Below are 21,367 nucleotides of genomic sequence, written 5' to 3'. Positions count from 1 at the left end.
CTATTCCTGAAATTATTCAAAACCACAATCTCTTTTGGAAGTCCCCTTATATTTAAAAATATGTACTTATTAGTGTTTCTCTAATTTTTCCATACTTAACTTTATCTTCCTAGCTATAGCCAAAAATATGTCTTTTATGAATCAGTGACTAGTATTGTTTAGGGATTCGAATATGCTCCTAAATAACTGGTTGAATTAAGAAAAATATTACTTAAAAGAAAATAAAATGAATGAAATGCAAGGAAAATCCTCACTAAATAGTGTATTACTTAGGGAGGTACTTTTAAACAGACAGAAATATTCCTTTCGGTGATCAATTACCTTGTTGAAGAGTATGGACATGAAGAAGAGGTCTAATAGCATGGTCTCTGAAAAGGCTTCATAGTCAATTTTGAAAAAGAGCACAGTAAAGATGACTGTGACATACTGATATGTAGGGCTGCTAAAAGAGGATCGTAGCAACTTCAGACCAGCAATGGTGATCATTAAAGCACCTAATCTATAATAAAAAGAAAGCACAACTTATCAACCAATGACCGAAAACTTTAAAAAAATCTAACTTCAGGAAAATCACCATTTCATTTACTAAGCTTACTATTAGGTTGGTGCAAAAGTAACTGCAGTTTAAAAGGTTGCAAAAACCACAATTACTTTTGCACCAACCTAATATATACAAGGTCCCAAACTCATCCTAGAAAAAGTGCTACATAACTCAGTGCTGAATATCACTATGGTCACCTTCAAAGTAATCCCCTTGAGAAGCTATGCACCAATGCCAGCACCGAGTCCACCCTTCAAAGCCATTTTGGAACTCTTTTTCTGGACGGGTCATCAGAGTTGCCATCGTATTACCCTTGATGTCCTGAATGTCATCCAAAAAGTCTTCCTTTCAATATTTCCTTTATCTTTGGGTAAAGAAGGAAGTCATTGGGGACTAAGTCAGGTGAGTAGGGAGGGTGTTCCAATACAGTTATTTGTTTACTGGCTAAAAACTCCCTCATAGAGAGTGCCATTGAGCTGGTGCATTGTCGTGATTCAAGAGCCATGAATTGTTGGCGAAAAGTTCAGGTCATCTAACTTTTTCACGCAGCCTTTTCAGCACTTTCAAATAGTAAACTTGGTTAACTGCTTGTCCAGTTGGTACAAATTCGTAATGAATAACACTTGATATCACAAAAGGTTAGCAACATCATTGCAACAAGTTTGCGAACTTAATTGTCACACCTTGTGTACATATACATATACATAATTTAAACTTCTAAAAATGATTTATATAGTTAAGCAAAACACATCCTGTAATAAACTATCATAATATTCCCTTTTAATAATATGTATTATGATTCCTATCCTTTATATAAATAAGAATGTTTAAAAAATAAGTTAACAGTATTGTACTCGTAATTTTGGTATTTGGTTCTCCAGTTTCTCAGTATTTCTATTGCTTGAACATGAATAGTATTTAGCGCATTAAAAAAACATTAAAGCACCTAAACATTACAGCGCCTTAAAAAAACACATATTAACTCTTACCCAACAACATGTACGTAGTCTAGAGGACAGGTCTAGATGCTGCCTATGTATTGGCTAAATTACACAGTACACAAAAATAACCATTTCCCAAACTTACCATCTAATATTAAAGATTAACCATTAACCTTATTTAATAAATGTCCTGTTATAAAATATCAATTGACAATGAGATGTCTGGAGTAGTGAAAAGCCACGAGCAGAAACAGATGTTCAGAAAAGGGAAGTCAAAGACAGGATTCACCTGAATGTTTCATCTCACAGCGCCTTGTACCAGAGGCACTCAATGACTATTTGTTACTTGATGAATAGCTTAAGTCATTGCTCAGGACTGCCCCAGTAGTCCAACTTAGATTAGAGAATTATACTTACTCTGTGTCCAGTTTCTTTGGACTAGCTATTGTCTCTGCACTACTACTAAGTTCATTGAGAACAATCAATGGATAGATGATATTCTTCTCCACAAAAAGAAGCCACACATGGAGTTTCTCAAACCACATCATAGTGGCTGCATCTAACAATGGAATATAAGTCAAGAAGAGCACACGTCATCAAATGTATTAAATAGTTTGGTAATGTGATGAGAAAGGAAAATCTTACAACTCAAATTCAGCTCTACTGTAAACAAATAATGTAAGAAATCCAGTACTTCAATTGTCAACTTCTATGATTTCTGAGACACATCCAATTTTGTAACTTAGGCTGACTTAAATTTACATGAATTTCATTTTAACATTCTTAAAGCCTCAGTTTTTAAGCATTAACCTTTTCTCACTTATGCCTCTAACTCCTGGAGAAAAGATTATTAAAGGTTATTAGACTGCCCCTTTCCCCCAAAAGTAATAAGGTTTTAAGAATTAAAGTCTTAAAGAGGATTGGGTTGCCTGCATATGGCAAGGATAATTGAGGGAAAAGGTAGGGACTGGAAAGACAGGTCATAAATATACACAAAACGATTCATCAATGAGGTCTGTGAAGAATAATTTAGATCAGTAAGTTTTACACTGTGGAAAGCTGGCATTGTAGCACAGACATTTACACCTCAATTAAAATTAAAAGCACCCTGCAAAAGCTCTGACTCACTGCAGCTTCCAGCCTAAGAAAGTGTTACTTGATACTTATTTAACTGTCATCTGTTAACAGAGTAAAAGAAAATCATAATACTAAAAAGGGTGTTAATGAAATACTTACTTCGAACTTCATATTGATTATACTCCACTGTCTTCAGCAGAGGGTGAGAGAAACAGTGCCACGGTAGCTGTTTTCTAACTTGAGGCAGCACGTAATGGGTTACAAAACCTACGAAGCCAACCAATGCATACAACACATACTTCAGAGCAGGCTAAAAGAAGAAAAAGATGAAAAAATTAAGCGATTTTGAGACCTACAGGAGAACTTAATTTGTCAGTTCAATTTTTCATTTGATAAGGGAGAATAGCAAAGTCAATTTTAGAATCCAAGAATTAAACATCTGTCTATAGTTAACATTTCTACATTATGTAGTTTTTCTGATTGAGTCAGCTATGATATTACAGATATTTTAAAATGTGTTTACTCCTTCTTTGATATTCACTGTCGTAGAATGAGAGTCTCTTAAGGTGTATTGCTACTCTAAGAATGTTTTATGTGACTTGTACAGCAATGTATTAAACTGGTTTAACGAGTAGAGATAAAGGGCATGAGCTACATAAAACTGTAAATCTGAGCGAAGAGCAGATTAGGATGAGAAAAAAGTATTTTTTTGTGCTTTCACATGGCGTATCATTAGAACAGAGTTCTTATGCATGACTAAATTCATAAAAGAGGAAATCAAGTACCATCACTTCATATATACAAATTAAAAGTCACATATTTAGAAACTCTGGACATGAAGAGGCTTCAATATGAGCCCTCAAGACCCAATGGACCTAGCTCAGCTTGCAATTGTTCAAATTGGAAGAGAAGAAAAACAGGCAAAATGTTAAGTAAAATTAAATAAATAACCTTTGCTTCTGGTCAAATGGAATAATAGGGATTTACTCTTCCATATGAAATAACCAAAACAGAATAAAATACGCAAATCATAAGGAAATAAACAGTGAACCCTGAGAAAAAGGAAAACAGATGAGGTAAGTGTCAGGACTGCCCCCGTTTATTGCTTCGAGAGAGTTTCCATGTTGCAGTGTAGGGAGGGAAACCCACACGAAGCCTGGTACCCGGCGTTGAGGAGATGGAACTGAGATACTGGACAGACAGAGGCAGCTGTTCACCAGAACAGACAGTGTACCAAAGAGAAAACTGCACATAGAAATTTGAAGATCTGCAGAGAGTCCCCCTCAAGTATTCAGGGGAATCAGCACAAGTGTGTGAGGAAACTACCTGAGACCAGAGAAAGCACCACAAGAAAGAATTAAAGAGAGAGGATCCAGCACTCACACAGGACTAGGAATAGTGCCTGTTCCCACAGCCAGACTGGAAAAGCTGAAGAGTCCCAGGTCACGAGCCAGATACTCCAAAAGCTGTTGCCTCAGTAGGGGAAATATTAGCCCTACACTAAAAACAGCCCTGGTTTCACCTCAGATATCTTAAAAGCAAAACCTGAAAGGAGCAAACTGTAACAAGTAACTTAACAGTGCCAAAAACCAAAATTCAAAAATATTTCTAGAAATATAAAAATATCCAATACCCCACAAGGCCAAATGTATAAGGCTTGGCATTGAAAAATGACCAAACATGCAAAGAATGGGAAAACTATGGCCCATGAGGGGGGAAAAAATCAATTAATCAAAACCAACCCACAAGTGACAGAAGGTGGAAATAGGAAATAAGGACATTCAGAGAGTTAAAACTGAATTCTGTATGTTCAAAAAGTTAAGTAGAAGCATGGGAGATTAAAAAAAAAAAAAAAAAAGACTATGCAGACGTACACCACAATCAAACTGACACCGTGTGGAAACAGAGACCTGCACAAAAGAATGAAGAACACTGAGACGGTGAATGCACAGCCTACAGATAAGCAGAACTGTACAAGAGGAACAAAACCTGAGGAGCCTCACCAACACCGGTGACCTGATTTAGATGCGAGGTTCTAGCCTCCAGCTGTATTGGAACAAGATTCTGGGGAGTTCATCTATGTCAGCATTATGGACAAACATTACAGTCAAATCAGAAATGAGTCCAAACAAAGTTATCTTCCCTCAACCAAAAGAACTAAATGATTCCTTACCTGCAATACTGTGAACACTGTGCTTACATGAATAGCAAAATACAGCACCCCAATTACAATGCATACTACTAGGTCAGACTGTAAACGTTCACTCTGTGAAATAAAACAGAATTACCAAATAATTACATAAAACTTAAAAAATATATATTTCCTTTATTCCCAACCGGCAAAGTGTAAAAAACAATTTTTCACTGGTCCTATTTTTTGGCACTTCTAGATATTTCTTACACGTAGTAATTAGCTACAAGTCTTATTTTCTTCCTCAATTTCCTTATAGTTTAGTTTGACACTGCAATACCACGGAAACTCATCTAGTTCCACACACTATAGAACGTATCATAACAAAGTCTTTTTTATAATGAAGCCGTATATTTTTCCCCCATTGGCCTATAAGTTTTACTTTTAGATAAGTGAAAAGGAAATGAGGTACTTAAGTTACTATATTATTTATAGGGCATATCCTTTGGACAACAAAGTTTTATTTTCATTGGTCTTTTGAAATGTTGAAACTGCATGCATATGTCCCATTTTAGTTACTGGATTTGGGTTCCTTTAGTAGTAGTAAAAACCAGAAATCTTGATATCTTTGGTTGATGACTGACCCATAGATTTACACTTTTAAGCTAGATTCAGAAGTATCCTACTATATTTAACATGAAATATCCTTTGTTAACACGGAAACTAAAGTCAGAAAAAATTGTTTAAATTGTATCTTCAGGCAGTTTTGTATTTCTAAAGTTTTCTAAAGAATATGTGAACAGCTCAAGTTCACTGAAGGTAAATAGTGTCTAATTCAAGACCTGTATACAAGTTCAGTCTTTCACAAATGGAGATTATCTAATATAATAACTTGGAAAAATTTATTTTGTTCCATAAAGCAAATATGACTCTATAGATATCATTTTCAAATATTTACTAAAAGAATGCAGGCAGCATTAAAATTCACTAAATTAGAAAAAATTTTCAATGACTACATTACTTAAGTATATTAAATTAGTATAGGTTCTCTCCTTCAACCAGGAAAATAAACACAAACACAGACACACTTTGCAGACTGCCCTTGAGAAATAAAACACATTAAAAGGCTAGCAGATGACTTACAAGGACATGGTTTTTTATCAAGAAGAAAAATAACAACAAAATCTAATTTATGTTAATATTCATCTTCCCAAATCCCAGTCTAAATCTGAGTAGGATTAAGAATTCTATAAACAATGAAATGACTTAATTTCACCTGATCTAAAAATGAATATTTAGCATACTGTTCTATATAGAAAATAAATTTGAGGAATGTATATGTCTTACATGTTAAAAATTTTAAATAAAGGCACTCAACAATGTACAATATCTAACTCTAAATGTAGTTGTAATGTATCGCTATAATTTTCCCCCCAATTACTACAGGCCTTAAAAAAGTGTTCATTATATAACATGATAAATTGTCTAAATTTTAATTTTAAGTGAATTTTTAAAACTTACAACAGAATTTCTAAGTTTTTCAGGCAGTGGATCTTTTACTTCAGAAAGAGGGTCTTCTGGATTTTTTTCTTCTGTTTTTGGAAAAACCTTGGATTGCACCAAAGAGCTTTATATTTTTGAAAAAGAGAGAAAATAATAAAAAATACATGTATAAACTGAAAACCAGTACTTCAAACAGCAATGTTTATAATAAAAAACTAAGTGATCCAAGTATACTTAATCATTAGCAAATGATAAATTCTAAAAACATTTAAAATGTCATAAATAAGCATAGTGAGAATATTTTTATTAAAAAAAAGCTTTAATACTTAGGAGAGGAGATGTTAACAAATACTCTCAGCCAGTGTGGTTAGAATGACCCATAGTTAATTTATTTTGAAACCAAATATAGATTAAGTCAACAGCACTTTGTAAGCCACTCGGAAAACATACCTTGGAAATTAAATCAGAAAGAAATGCCAGCTTATTTAAATTTCTTTAATTCATTAACAACTGATTTCACTTACAAAAGTACAGATGGATCACTGCTTTGGCGGCTGAGATGATAGGATACTGCCACTAATAAACCACAAAAAATGGAGAAAAGTACTGGAATATGCTGGCCATCCCAAGAATCCTGTTGGGGCAAAACAAAGTATGACAGAACAATATGCTTCTAATTTATAATCTATCATGTAATCACTGGATGTCAGTATTTCGGAGAAAGATAACTAAATTCAACAAAAACTTTTTAGCCATATTATTAGTTGCATTTTACTCCAGATAAGTTTAGATTTATTACTTTCTGATGAGGTAGAATCTAGCTGCTAGGTCATCTTGAGATTTGTTTTCGTACTAAAGCTCTATTATATACTACGAATAATACATGTGCTTCTGATACACATTGCTGCCAATTTCTTTCAGGTTTAAAGTACTATTAAGCTTATAGTAAACTATGTTCTCCCTTTTGAAGAACAAAATAACTTGGTGTAGTAAATTTCTGATTATGCAATGATGGAGTAGGAAAAGGCAACACATGATACAACACATCAGGCAAAAAAAAATGTTAACATTTGGTGTGCTCATGTAATATGCCATTATATCTTCCAAAGTATTGAGCAGGCATTCAGTGTTTCCTGAACGAATGAACTGCATATTCTCAGAAATAAGTAATACAAAGACCAGCTTCTAATGCCAACCACTTCTAAGGCCAACACAAATATGTGGAAATGGCATCTCCCAGGGTCCTGTCCTCATCCATTTCCTCTTGTCAATCCACATTAGCAGTCTTCTTCTTACTCTTTATCTAATTCTGTTAATGAATTCCAAATCTATTAATCACTACCTCAAACCTCTCACATATAACTTCCTACCATGCGTTTCTGGGTACCTCACAAATATCAACAAATAAACATGTCTAAATGTAAACAATCATCTTCCTGACTAAACACCAAGGTTTCCCATTTTGTACATTAGTATTACTATCTAACTAGATGTACAAGCCAGACCCTACCCAGAAGTCATCTGGAGCCTATTCTGGCTCTTTTCTCTTTATCCAGAGTCCCCAAATATATTCACTGAATCCAATTTTAATTAAGACCCGCATAATTTCAAGACTGTAGCACAACAGTCTTTCTATTTCTGATCCTTCCTTGCTTATATTTCCATTTCCTTCACACTGGGGACAAAGTTATCTTTCTAAAATGCAATGCTGATCACTTCCTTGCCATATCTCAAACACTTTTGAGTCTTCCATCCCCACCCCAACACGTTTGGATAAAAGATATTTTATCTTTTCTCACAGTGATAAAAGATAGTATTTCATAACCCAGGCGACTGCCTGTCTTTCCAGCCTGACTGAAAGCCGTGTTTCCTCATGTCCCCACACCTGCAGCAATTCCAAATGACTTGCTGTTTCCTACACACAACACAGCTTCTTTACACCTCCACGGCTCTTCTTTCTCCCTTGTTTCACTTAACTAATTCCTATCTGTCCTTCTAATTTTAGGTAAAAAGCCATCCTTGGAAAAATGATGAATCCCTTTAGGTTGAACAAGATAATCACTTCATTAGTGCAGCTGTAACACTGTTTTCATGGCCTCCACCACCCTCTAGTGAAGTGCTGGTTGACTTATGAATCCCAACAACATATGAGCTACTTAAAAGCAGGAAATGGTGTTTAGCATAGTACTGGGCACACAGGGAGCATTCTATAAATGCCACTGAATTAATGGAGCAAGGAAGGATGCTATGAGTTACTCTGCAGTCCTTTGAACCTGATCATTCTGATTGTCTTGCATTAATCACAAAAAAGAATAGTACCAGGGGTTGAGGGTTATTTATGAAAAATTAAAATTTTTATGTTTACAATTTGATAACTATCTTTTGAAAATCAACCAAATAAGGCTCATCCAGATCCTTCTAAACCAATAATGACATTAAATTTCAGCACACTAATTTTCACTAGAACGTATCTTTTTTTTCCTAAAAAATATGGAATGCATCACAAATTCTAACACATGCATAGGGGTCATGCTAATCTCTGCATTGTTCTAATTTTAGTTTATGTGCTACTGAAACGAGCACGAGAATATATCTTAAATTGTAGTCCTTGAACTTATTCTCCTAAGTTTTAAGAAGTCTTGATATGAACAGTAGTTACATATATTCTTAACTAGATATCCAAAATTAATTCCATGTTCTGTTATTACCATGCCCACTTCTATCCCAGACCAGCCCAGTTTTTAATAATTTGTTTCTAATATTAATTTGATTACTGCATGGAAAAGGACTTTCTTATAATAATGGTTAACTACGAAATTGCTTTCAAATTCAAACTAAATGAGAATAATGTTCAGCCTATGAAAATCATAGAAATTTAAGCGAAAGTGATACTAGGAAAAAGATCATATTAGTTAATTTAAAACAATCTTCATACAGAAAAATGGCCTTAAAGACAAAACATACTACAACATGCTGCTCACCTTTAAAGCGCCATAACACAATCCATACAGTAAGGCTACTGCTACAATGCTACAGATAAAACTGTAGAGTGCTGCAAGCAGGCTTGTAGTGGCTAGATAGGACAGAAAAAAGGAAATCAATATTTTATAAACATTGATGAAAAAAACAGCTTAAAAGGGCACTAAAAAGTATTTAAAATGGTATAATATTAACTATAACTAAATACTTCTCATTTGATTTTTAACAATTGAACTACTTCATCTGGTGCTTTCAAAAGATCTTCAAACAACAAAGATTTACTATTCACAATTTTTGATACAAGATAAAATATATTCACCTTGGAAGTAATGAACATTTATACATAGCAAAAAAATCTGTACCTATATTATGTTTCAAGAATGTATCTTATTATATTTACAAAAGTATGCAAAAATGAAGCTTGCAGAAAGAGGCCTGAAAAGGAACCGGAGATATATTAAGTATTCACTGGAAGATATTAGTCTATGTAAACAGAATCTGTGTTACCCACAGAAGTAAATCTGCATTCCCATGTGTTAATTAATTCTGATAAAAAAGTACAGATCTGACTAATTTCTAACAACAAAAAATTAAATCCAATGGGATACTAGTAATAAGGAATAGGGGATGGCTATTACAGCTAGCCTTTATTTTTAAAATATGGATAAACAGATTTTCTTTAATGGTAATTTTACATGGTTCCATAAAATAAATCTATAGGAAAAATTTTTCTTTAGGAGATATTAAAAAATTAGCGCCTTGCACAAGTCTGTAAATTATAGTGACAAAACCCACAGGTATGAATAATCTACACTAAACCCTCTCCATAGTATTTAGATTAATATAGCACGTACAATAGTCCCTAAATACTGAAATTGTCTTCTACCCAATAAGCTGTGCTGAAGACCGGCCCAGTTTTAATTCATACCTCTTTCAAAAATTTTTCAAAACATCAAAAATGCTTTAGATACACAGTAACACAGAAAAGGCTTAGCTTCTATTTAAAATTTAAGTCATAATATCAACCTTTTATCAGCAGAAACAATTTCAATGCATGCATGTATTTGGTATGAAGAGAAATGGTCTATAAAGTTATAGTAATTTTTTTCCCTTTCATATTTTTTCTCCAGTTGTATACGCATCTCTCAGTAAAATTTTAAACGGTTAAACCAAGTAAGAGTATATTTTAACCACAGTGGCTGCCCATAGGGCTATTTTAAAGTTCTGCAAACCATCATCTATTTCAGAGTAACACTGGTCTTACTTATTTTATTTATTTATTTTCTTTCTTTCTTTCTTTTTTTAAATTAAACTTTATTGGGGTTGTTGGTCTTACTTATTTTGTAAATGAAGTATACATATAACAGGGAAATACATTTCTATGTATTTCAATTCATACCCATACATTCCACTCTAAAAACCAAGGTACTTCTAAAAAGCTTATTTAATAAAATGCTTTTACTGAAAGCATTCTGGTTTTAGTGTTCACATTTTAAAGATAAAACAAAGCACTGAAACTAAATACATAGACATCCCAAATGCATGTTACCAGTTCACAATCCAAATACAATGCCACATATCAGAGCTCAATCGATTTGGGATAGATGACCTTTTATAAATATTTCATAAGTCTATACAAGTTCCAAGTAAACTCACTATAACTTTTAGTTTTAGGCAATAATATCATCACTTCTTACAAATCAACTTCATTCATTATTCCTGTCTCTTTCAACAAAAGTAGCAGACTTGACTGCTTTTTCCTATCTATAAATTACTACTCTGTCCTCAATTATTAAATAAGTGCATTTTTCTTTCTAATTTCAATTCTAAAACGAAAACTGAAAAAGCATTTTATTGTTCAGTTTATTACTTAATGATCTGTAAAAGTAACACTGAAGTCTTTAATTTTTATAAGGAAGTACTCACCATTGCCACCAAAGATATGAATATCCAATTGTTCACAAAGGTACATTACAAATGTATTCACCTGAGGCAGAAGACCAACGAAAAACACTATTGGGAAACAGAGGGTAAACACTACAGAAGGAAAGAAAAGCATATTAAAAATAGTGTACCTCATCCATCCTTTTGTTACATTTAAGATCATAAAATAAATGATAAAAAGAAATCCAAAATTAACATACACTACTCAGTGATTTTCTTTAAAGATATCATTTTAAACGATTTCTCTCAACTATTTTCGTATGATAGGAACCTGAGACATAAAATCCAAAGGAAACTTTCCTTCCATCATCTACTTCAAGAACAGAAGGATTACTGTAATATTTGTTCATCATTAGTTTCATTCATAATAGTCCTATAGTTCTGTCCCTCACTGAGAAGATTACAATAAACAACAAAATATGCCTATTAAAACTAATTCAACCTATATAATTCATCTACTTATCAGTGAAGTGATTGTACACAAGTAAATTAATGTTAAGAACTGAGATACTTTAACAATGACTTACCTATAACTAAATCCCTGGCTGATACAAGCACCAGTGGATTGGTGAAAGTTATTCCATATAATCTGAACTTGGTTGTAGTAAGGTTTCTGCTACCATAATCCAAGAGCCAAATAAGACCACAACATAAACAGAAATAAACTGGTCTACTGTAGGCAATGATACGATTATGACCCTGAAAATGATATTAAAGTCAGTTTAGTTAATTTTGAGAGTCACAACTAGCTATTAAGATCTTTGATGGCTTATATTCTAAGGATTCAAACTGTTTCCATATGGAAGCCCAGTTTCTGACTGTAACAGAAGGGAATTACAAATATGGAAAGGAGAAAGAATAGAATGAACCCTGTGATACTCAATTAAAGGCATCATTATGAACTCATTTTTAATATGCATATAAGTAGACAGATATAATAGATGTGTTGTGTGTGTGTGTGTGTGTGTGTGTGTGTATAGTTGACCCTTGAAAACCATGGGGATTATAGGAGCACTACAATGCCATCTTACAGTAAAAAAATTGCTGTGTAACTTTTGACTTCTCAAAACTTAACTAAAAGCCTACTATTGAGCAGAAGCCATACCAATAACATAGATAGCTGATGAACACATATTTTATGTTGTATGTATTATATACTGCATTCTTACAATAAAGTAAGCTAGAGAAAAGAAAATGTTAAGAAAATTATCTTTAAAAAGAAACTCATAAGGAAAATACATCTACAATATTTATTGAAAAACTGTGTATAGGTGGACTAACATAGTTCAAACCTATTGTTCAAGGATCAACTGTATACATGTGTGTACATATATATATACATATATACATATATACATGTATACATGTATACATATACATACATATATACATACATACATTTCCTAGTTTTACCCACTGAGAAGACCTAGAAACAATGACATTCTAGTAATAAAGATTACTAGCATCAGATCTTAGTTTGTAAATATCATTATTTACTAAAAAGAATCAGAGCTCCATAGAGAAAAGGCTGGTTTCAGGCTAGGGTAGGAAAAATATAAAATGTGCTTGGAAAACTTTTTGTGCCAAAAAAAACCAAAAGGAAGTACCTAAAGAATAATAAGGATATGTCAAAAGGACACAGAAGATGACATGATGGCCCAATGGCTAAATCAGAAACAATTTGAGCATCAAAATAAAAAATAATAGTAACATTATATGTAACTATTGAGTAAAAGAAGAATCCATGAATCCACACCAATACAAAAAAATAAAGACATAAGGGAAAGTTATTTCTTAGAGTAAAAAGTCAATGACTACATGTAGAGGGAATGATGGAATTAGAAAATCACTATTTAGCAACCATCTAATTGCTAATCTGATTCAGGCAAGAAACATCAATAGATATTAAAAACAAGTGGGTGGAAGTCTGCAGGGCAACTGGACATACACAGTCTCTAAGTATCTCTCTATGAGATACTTATTAACCACAACAGAAAAATAGTAACATTGCTGTAGAGTAGTGGGTTTCAAGGGAGTGGGAGGGGATTTTGACCTCCAGGGGACATTTGGCAATGACTGGAGATATGCTGGTTGTCATAGTTGGGGTGAGGGTGCTACTAACATCTAGTGGGTAGAAGTCAAGATATAAAGCTAAATATCCTACAATGCACAGGACAGCAATCCCACCCACAACAAAGAATCTCCAGTCCAAAATGTTAACATTGCAGAGGTTAAAAAACCCTGCAGTCACTACTCTTAACCAAAAGATCAAAGTTAACATCACCAGCGAAAGGATAAATCAACATCATGTGCTTCATGATTGATGCACTGAGAACACATCACTTTCAAAGCGTTCCCACCAAAAAAGCATGGCCTGTATCCAATCAAGAAGAAATATTAGACAAACTCAAATTAAGGGATGGTCTAAAAAATAACTGGCCTGTACCCATCAAAAATGTCAATATCATGAAAAGACAAATACTAAGGAACTACCCCAGATTAAAGCAGGCTAAAAAGACTAAATGCACAATCAGGGATTTTCTATTGCCAATTGAGAAAATAGGAAACACCTAAGTAAGAACTGTAACTTAGAAAATACATAGTATTGTATCAATGTCAATGCCCTGATTTGGTAATTATATTGAATTAATGTAAAGAAATGCCTTTGTTTCTAGGAAACATAGACTGAAGCATTTAGAAGTAAAGAGGCATGGTGTCTCAAACAGTTCAGAAAAGTGTGTGTGTATGTGTATGTGCGTGTGCAGGGAGAGAGAGAGAGGGAAAGAGAGAGAGAGGAACTAGAAAGGGAATAAGCAAATATGGTAAAATGTTTAGCAGGGACTTGGGTGAATAGCATCAGGAATTCTTTGTACAATCTTTGCAACTTTTCCCTAAGTCTTAAATTATGTCAAAATAAAAAGTTAAAATCCATACTTCCATCTATCATTACACTTCAAAAGCATTCTTACAAAATAATAAACAATCAGTTGAAAGAAAATCATGTGCCTCCTTCTTTTGTTTTGCTCATCTACTTTCATTATTAAGTATCTCAGTGTATGGGAAAAAATAATAAATATATTCAAGAAAGAAGACATCATCATAAATTGTTCTTGGAGTTTGATTTTGAACTACTTTAAAGAGAATACCCTTTTGTCTTTCAATTAAATTAACACAGGGTGAGGTCTAAAACCGAAGCACGCTTCCCAATAAGTATTGTTAGGCAGCTAATACTTTTGTTTAAAGTAACAAAGTAAATAAGAAGGTTTTTAATCTCCTTAGTGCCCACAGGTCTAAACACCAGATCAATGCATTACTTCTTTATTCTTGCTCCTAATGATTACTTAAGCAAAATAATACAAAGTTTTTCCTACTTCAAAATTCTGTTTTTCAATACTTATTCATGATTTATTCTTCAAAATTTACTAAATGCAAGTCATCAAATAATCATGAGTTTATATGACCCAGGTCTACCTAATTGATAACCTCCCCCTGAAACAGGCTGTCAAAGTATGAGTTATTATGCTCATTTTCAACCAGGATTTAAAGGCCACAATTCCAATGCCATTTTTATTTCATGCTAATAAATCACCTATATTTCTAGTAGTGTATCAAGACTTAGATGAGAAAACAATAACATAAATCTTAATTCAATCTGACATATGACCCACAAAAGGTTTGGATGAATGTTAAGGAACTATGAGTTACAGGCATATTAGAGTGACTTACATGTCTGGGAGAAGAAGAATCTGGTTGAACACTCTAAAAATGAAACAGAAAGATAGATTATATTACTGAAGTCCTGGTAATTTTACAAGCAACTTTCAAAGTGCCTGAAATAATCTCAAATAAATGTTCCACAGCTAAGAAAGGACATAGATTAATTCTGTTGAAACATCAACAGAAGACAAAAAAATCAGCTTGAGATACTGATGTCACTGTGATAATAAAAACATCTCAAATCGTTCCTGACTCTTAAATTTATTTTGGTTTATAATTTGCATCTTGCTTAATGTTTCTGAAATGGCATATGTTAGATAGATCCATTACTGCTTGGTTCATTACTACGTATAAGTATGTTACGGTAGAATGCTTTCTACCATTCCATTCAGAAAATGCACAAATATGGGTTAGCTTATAAGAATTCTAGTTCTGCCCACAAATTCCAAGCTTACTAACCAATTTAATGGTATTTGTATTAAATAGCGTGTTTCCCCGAAAATAAGACCTAGCCAGACAAGCAGCTCTAATGCATCTTTTCGAACAAAAATTAATATAAGACAGGTCTCATATCATATCATATATCATATCATACCCGGTCTTACATTATAGTAAAATTAGACTGGGTCTTATATTAATTTTTGCTCCAAAAGATGCATTAGAGCTGCTTGTCCGGCTAGGTCTTATTTTCAGGAAAACATGGTATATTACCTAGATTTTCACATCAAAATCATCAATGAAGTTAAGCTGTATCTTTGTAAGAAACTTTATCAACTCTCCATAAAAATGTCCAAAAGGTATTAGGCAGCTACTTCCCAAATCATGACTTTTCTCTCAAGTTCCAGTTCATTTCCAATTGTATACCAAACCACTTGCTTAGGCTGGTTTATCACCACCCTATAACTCCAGATTGACCCAAGCTTACTGAGTTTGGCATGTGGTCCTTTACTGGATATGAGACGAGGGAATCTTGAAACTCTTTCAATTTCAGCATCTATCCTCTAAAAGCTTTTGTTCCAGCCTTTCTTATTTCTGGTTATGACATTACTGTTTTTCTAGTCAATTCGTATTTTTAAAAAGTTCAGTCATATTTTACCTTTTCCATTATCTGACTATATTAACTGAAAAGCACTGGACAAAATTAATGGGACAAGGGATACTAGAGGGGGGGAATGAATTTAAAGGGTTTAAGGCAATAAAGGGATGGATTACAGTGGTTGAAATCAAAAGCAAGAACAAAGGCCAGAAATGTTAACATAGGATCACCACATTTAATCACAGTGACTTGGAAGGAGTAGCTCTAAGATTTTGAGTCAGTATAGTATTATTGTCAAAAGCAAAGCAATGAGGAGAGGAAAATATTCATCAGAAGATAACGCTGTGCTATTTTTCAAATGTGCCAACTGCCTGGCAGATAGATAGGACTAAAGCTTGTGAGAAAAGTGAAGACTCTGTGATGTAAATCTGGACATAATTCATGTGTAGGGGCAACAAACAAAGTAAAACAGGATGACTTCACTAGCAAGGCACTGCAAACTGACAAGAGGGCCAAATAAAACCCTAGAAAATTCTCATAAATTAAGAAGTGGTCAAAAGAACAAAGAGGCATCAACAAAGGAAAATAAAGTTATCTGAAAAGTAGGATAATCATCAGGGTAATATAAAGTCACAGAACAATGAGGACAATATAAAAACGGAAGATAGTATTCATAGGTGTTAAGTGATGCAGCAGTGACAGAGAATGAAGACTATTAAAAGGACATAGATTTGATGCTAAAATCCTAAACAAAATTCTAGCAAATCGAATACAACAATGCATTAAAAAGATTATTCATCACGACCAAGTGGGGTTCATCCCCGGGGCACAAGGATGGTTCAACATTCGCAAATCCATCAATGTGATACATCACATAAACAAAATAAAGGACAAAAATCATATGATTCTATCAATTGATGCAGAAAAAGCATTTGATAAGATACAACATCCATTTATGATTAAAACACTTACTAAAATTGGTATAGAAGGAAAATACCTTAACATAATAAAGGCCATATACGACAAGCCCTCAGCTAATCTCATAATTAATGGTGAAAAGCTGAAGCCCTTTGCTCTACGTTCAGGAACACGACAAGGTTGTCCTCTATCACCTCTGCTTTTCAACATAGTGTTGGAAGTCCTCGCCAGAGCTATCAGGCAAGAGAAAGAAATAAAAGGCATCCAAATTGGGAATGAAGAAGTTAAATTGTCACTCTTTGCAGATGACATGATGCTATATATAGAAAACCCTAAAGACTCCACCAAAAAGCTATTAGAAACAATCAATGAATACAATAAAGTTGCTGGCTACAAAATCAACGTACAAAAGTCCATTGCTTTCCTATATGCCAACAATGAAATCTCAGAAAAAGAGATAGAAAAAACAATTCCTTTTGCAATTGCAGCAAAAAGAATAAAATACCTAGGAATAAGCTTAACCAAGGATGTGAATGATTTATATGCTGAAAACTATAAGACATTTTTGAAAGAAACTGAAGAAGACACAAAGAAATGGAAAGACATTCCGTGCTCATGGATTGGAAGAATCAACATAGTTAAAATGGCCATATTACCCAAAGCCATATACAGATTTAATGCAATCCCCATTAAAATCCCAATGGCATTTTTTAAAGAAATAGAACAAAAAATCATCAGATTTGTTTGGAACCACAAAAGACCCCGAATAGCCAAAGCAATATTAAAAAAAAAGAACAATACTGGAGGTATCACACTCCCTGATTTTTCCTTGTACTACAGGGCTACAATAATCAAAACAGCTTGGTATTGGCGGAAAAACAGACACATAGACCAATGGAATAGAATTGAGAACCCAGAAATAAAACCACATAAATATGGACAGATAATTTTTGACAAAGAAGCTAAAAACATACAATGGAGGAAAGACAGCCTCTTCAATAAATGGTGCTGGCAGAATTGGATAGCTACGTGCAAAAGAATGAAACTGGACTGCTATCTGTCACCATGTACCAAAATTAATTCAAAATGGATCAAAGACTTAAGCATAAGACCTGATACAATAAACTGCATTGAAGAAAACATAGGTACTAAACTTATGGACCTTGGGTTCAAAGAGCATTTTATGAATTTGACTCCAAAGGCAATGGAAGTAAAAACTAAAATAAACAAATGGGATTATATGAAACTGAAAAGCTTCTGCACAGCAAAAGAAACTATTGACAAAATAATGAGGCAAGCAACTGAATGGGAGAAGATTTTCGCAAACAGTTCCTCTGATAAGGGGCTAATATCCAAAATATACAAGGAACTCATGAAACTCAACAACAAAAAAACAAACAACCCAATTGAAAAATGGACAGAGGACCTGAAGAGACATTTCTCCAAAGAGGATATACAAATGGCAAATAGACATATGAAAAAATGCTCAACATCGCTAATCATCAGAGAAATGCAAATGAAAACCACAATGAGATATCACCTCACCCCAGTCAGAATGGCTTTCATCAACAAAACAAATAATAACAAGTGTTGGAGAGGCTGTGGAGAAAAAGGAACTCTCATACACTGTTGGTGGGAATGCAGACTGGTGCAGCCGCTATGGAAGGCAGTGTGGAGGTTCCTCAAGAAATTACGAACAGAATTACCATATGACCCAGCAATCGCTCTCCTGGGTATCTACCCCAAAAATATAAAAGCATTTCTCTATAGAGACACGTGTACGCCAATGTTCATTGCAGCTTTGTTTACGGTGGCCAAGACATGGAAACAACCAAAATGTCCTTCGATAGATGAATGGATAAAGAAGTTGTGGTACATATACACAATGGAATACTATTCGGCGTTAAGGAAAGATGATATAGGAGCATTTGTGACAACATGGATGGATCTCAAGAGGATAATGCTAAGTGAAATAAGTCAGACAGAAAAAGCAGAGAACCCTATGATTTCACTGATATGTGGTATATAAACCAAAAAGAACAAGACAAACAAATGAGAAACAAAAACTCATAGACACAGACAATAATTTAGTGGTTACCAGAGGGTAAGGGGGTGGGGGGTGGGTGATGAGGGTAAAGGGGATCAAATATATGGTGATGGAAGGAGAACTGACTCTGGGTGGTGAACACACAATGGGATTTATAGACGATGTAATACAGAATTGTACACCTGAAATCTATGTAAATTTACTAACAATTGTCACCCCAATAAAATTAATAAAAAAAAAAAAAGACTTTAAAAAAAGGACATAGATTTGAAAATTTCAGATTATTAGCAACCCCAAAGACTATAATTTCAGTGCTGCAGTGAGGAAAAAAGTATGGATGGGTCTTGAAGAAATGAAGCAGTTGACATTAAGTGGTATATTCCTGATGTCGATGATAGACATGCAGGCAGCTGAGGGTATAAACAGAACTAACTAGTTTTCAGGATGGGAGAAGGTTCTTCATGTTAGCTTGTATGAAGTAAACAACCAACACAAGAAGGGTATTTATTGGCGAAGTAAGAAAGGAATGGGCACAGTCCACATTAACAGTCCACAATGATTTTGCACAAAGGGTGAAAAATTTGGTATTTAATTGTTCCATTTTTGGAGAACTTAAAATTGGTAACATTTGATATTTTATAGCCATTATTAAAATAATAGCAAAGGGACACCAATCTTCTGTTTTCAGTGTCCCAAAGGATTATATATACCAATTTTGACATTATTGTATCTATTAATGAAGGATTTTAATAAATTTCACCTACAGAACAAAACACTTAAAATATAGAAGTGGGAGGATTAATGTTGGCAAATTAAAATGAATTTCAAAAATACAAATTCTTATTCTTAACAAATACCCAAATATTTTCTTTTAACACAAAAAATAGCTTTAAAGAAGCTTCATTTATATATCATTATTTCTTAAAGTTTATATGTCACTTTTGTTCCCTACCCAATCTAATGTAAACATCTGAGAAAAGTTAAACAAAAAATTAATATCTTACAATAATGTAATAAATGGTATGAAACCTCTGCCCTTTAACACAAATCTTATTTCATATTCTGAAAAGAAGAGAGATGCTGGTACCTTAAGAAGTGAGTATTGACAGCTAGCTATAACCAGGCAGAACTGGAACACCCAGATATCTCTGAAGAAGCCTTGTATGAGAAGAATAGACCCCAAAAATGCCACAAGAATAGCCAAGATGACAGCTAACACATTTTCCAGGATCTCACGATTTCTGTAGACAGAAAAATTTGTAAGTATATCATCAATATAAGCAATTAATCAGAGTGAAGTAAGAGAAGGCATCAATATAAAGTTGTTATGCTTCCTGAAATATTTTTACAGTATTAGGTTTGAATAAGATTTTCGATCACACTGAAAAAGAAACTAGCTTATGTGGGAAATTGAAACAAATTCTTATGTGTAAATAAAACACACTATAGTAGATTGTGAAGTTTTAATTTTAATATATAATATAGTTTTCATTTCTATTTAAAAAAATTTACTCTTAACATCTGCTTTTCTATCTGTCAAATTTGTTGCAAAATTACTAACCTACCAGGATGGTAAATAAAGGGCCTATACAAGGAAACAAATTTCAAAAACAAAATCTCAAAACAGTTTCTAGAAAATTAAATTTGAAAGTTGTTGGTATTTTATATGATAAAGTTTGTGACCAAATTTTGATACCAAACAATTTCATTTTCCTCATCTCTAAATGATGTGAAATAATCTGAAAAGCAATTTACTAGAACTACTACTAGGCACTTCCATACGTTGGGAATGAAGGTACTGATAAAGACCATCAATATCATATCAAAGTTGCTCACAGTTTTACATTTTATTAAACTGACACTGTAAAAGAAATAGTCTGATGCCAAGATATTACACAGTAACGAAGATGATTTTTATGTCACACCAAAAAATAAGAACCAGTATCATTATTTCTTGAGGAAATTTTATCACAAAATGTTAAATACTTACTATAAGTCTTGTTTTTTTAAAGAACATGCATGACATGGGAACACACTCAACACATTTACTATACAAAGAAAGAACACAAAACTGTGTGCATAGGAAGATGTAAGTTCTGTTACTTACAAGACCCACAGTTATAGTTTAATAAAGACAATATATCACAATGATACTACTGATAATGTCTCTCTCTGGGTGAAATGATTATGCATGGTCTCTTTGTCTTAAAATCTTTCCACATATTTAAGTTTTTTATAATGGGTAAAGAATTACTCTTATAATCATAAAAATGCTTTTATTAATTTGTTGTCAATGCCATATTTATAATAATCAATTGACCTAAAAATAAAATTCACAAACATCTCTGCACTATTTCATTTGTTAGTTCTACCAGATTAAAACAAGTTCAGTACAATAAACACTGGTATTTTCTCTGATCTGGGGCAGGCTGTGGAATTCCAGATTTGCTGAATCCAATGATACTTGTCAACTCTGCTACATTACATACTGTCTACATTGCTACACACTGAACATGTTCTCTCCCCCAACTTT

General features: G+C 33.4%; 1 protein-coding gene across 5 annotated transcripts in view; it reads right to left on the bottom strand.

Annotated features, from left to right (window-relative positions):
* PCNX1 (pecanex 1) overlaps nucleotides 1–21,367 on the bottom strand; it is a 144,141-nt gene that overhangs the window by 40,407 nt on the left and 82,367 nt on the right. For all 5 annotated transcript variants that reach the window (XM_081049093.1, XM_081049095.1, XM_081049094.1 and 2 more), the window contains 11 exons: nucleotides 19,922–20,075; nucleotides 14,843–14,875; nucleotides 11,644–11,815; nucleotides 11,099–11,209; nucleotides 9,175–9,266; nucleotides 6,718–6,827; nucleotides 6,212–6,317; nucleotides 4,733–4,825; nucleotides 2,719–2,869; nucleotides 1,900–2,041; nucleotides 322–499 (listed from right to left, as the gene is read on the bottom strand). In XM_081049093.1, the coding sequence (XP_080905219.1) occupies nucleotides 322–499; nucleotides 1,900–2,041; nucleotides 2,719–2,869; nucleotides 4,733–4,825; nucleotides 6,212–6,317; nucleotides 6,718–6,827; nucleotides 9,175–9,266; nucleotides 11,099–11,209; nucleotides 11,644–11,815; nucleotides 14,843–14,875; nucleotides 19,922–20,075 (1,342 nt within the window). The remainder of the gene's footprint in view (nucleotides 1–321; nucleotides 500–1,899; nucleotides 2,042–2,718; nucleotides 2,870–4,732; nucleotides 4,826–6,211; nucleotides 6,318–6,717; nucleotides 6,828–9,174; nucleotides 9,267–11,098; nucleotides 11,210–11,643; nucleotides 11,816–14,842; nucleotides 14,876–19,921; nucleotides 20,076–21,367) is intronic.

This window comes from Rhinolophus hipposideros, assembly GCF_964194185.1.
Source record: "Rhinolophus hipposideros genome assembly, chromosome: 5".
NCBI lineage: Eukaryota > Metazoa > Chordata > Mammalia > Chiroptera > Rhinolophidae > Rhinolophus > Rhinolophus hipposideros.
Note: the sequence above shows the minus strand (reverse complement) of the source record. Positions and strands in the feature narration are given on the sequence as shown.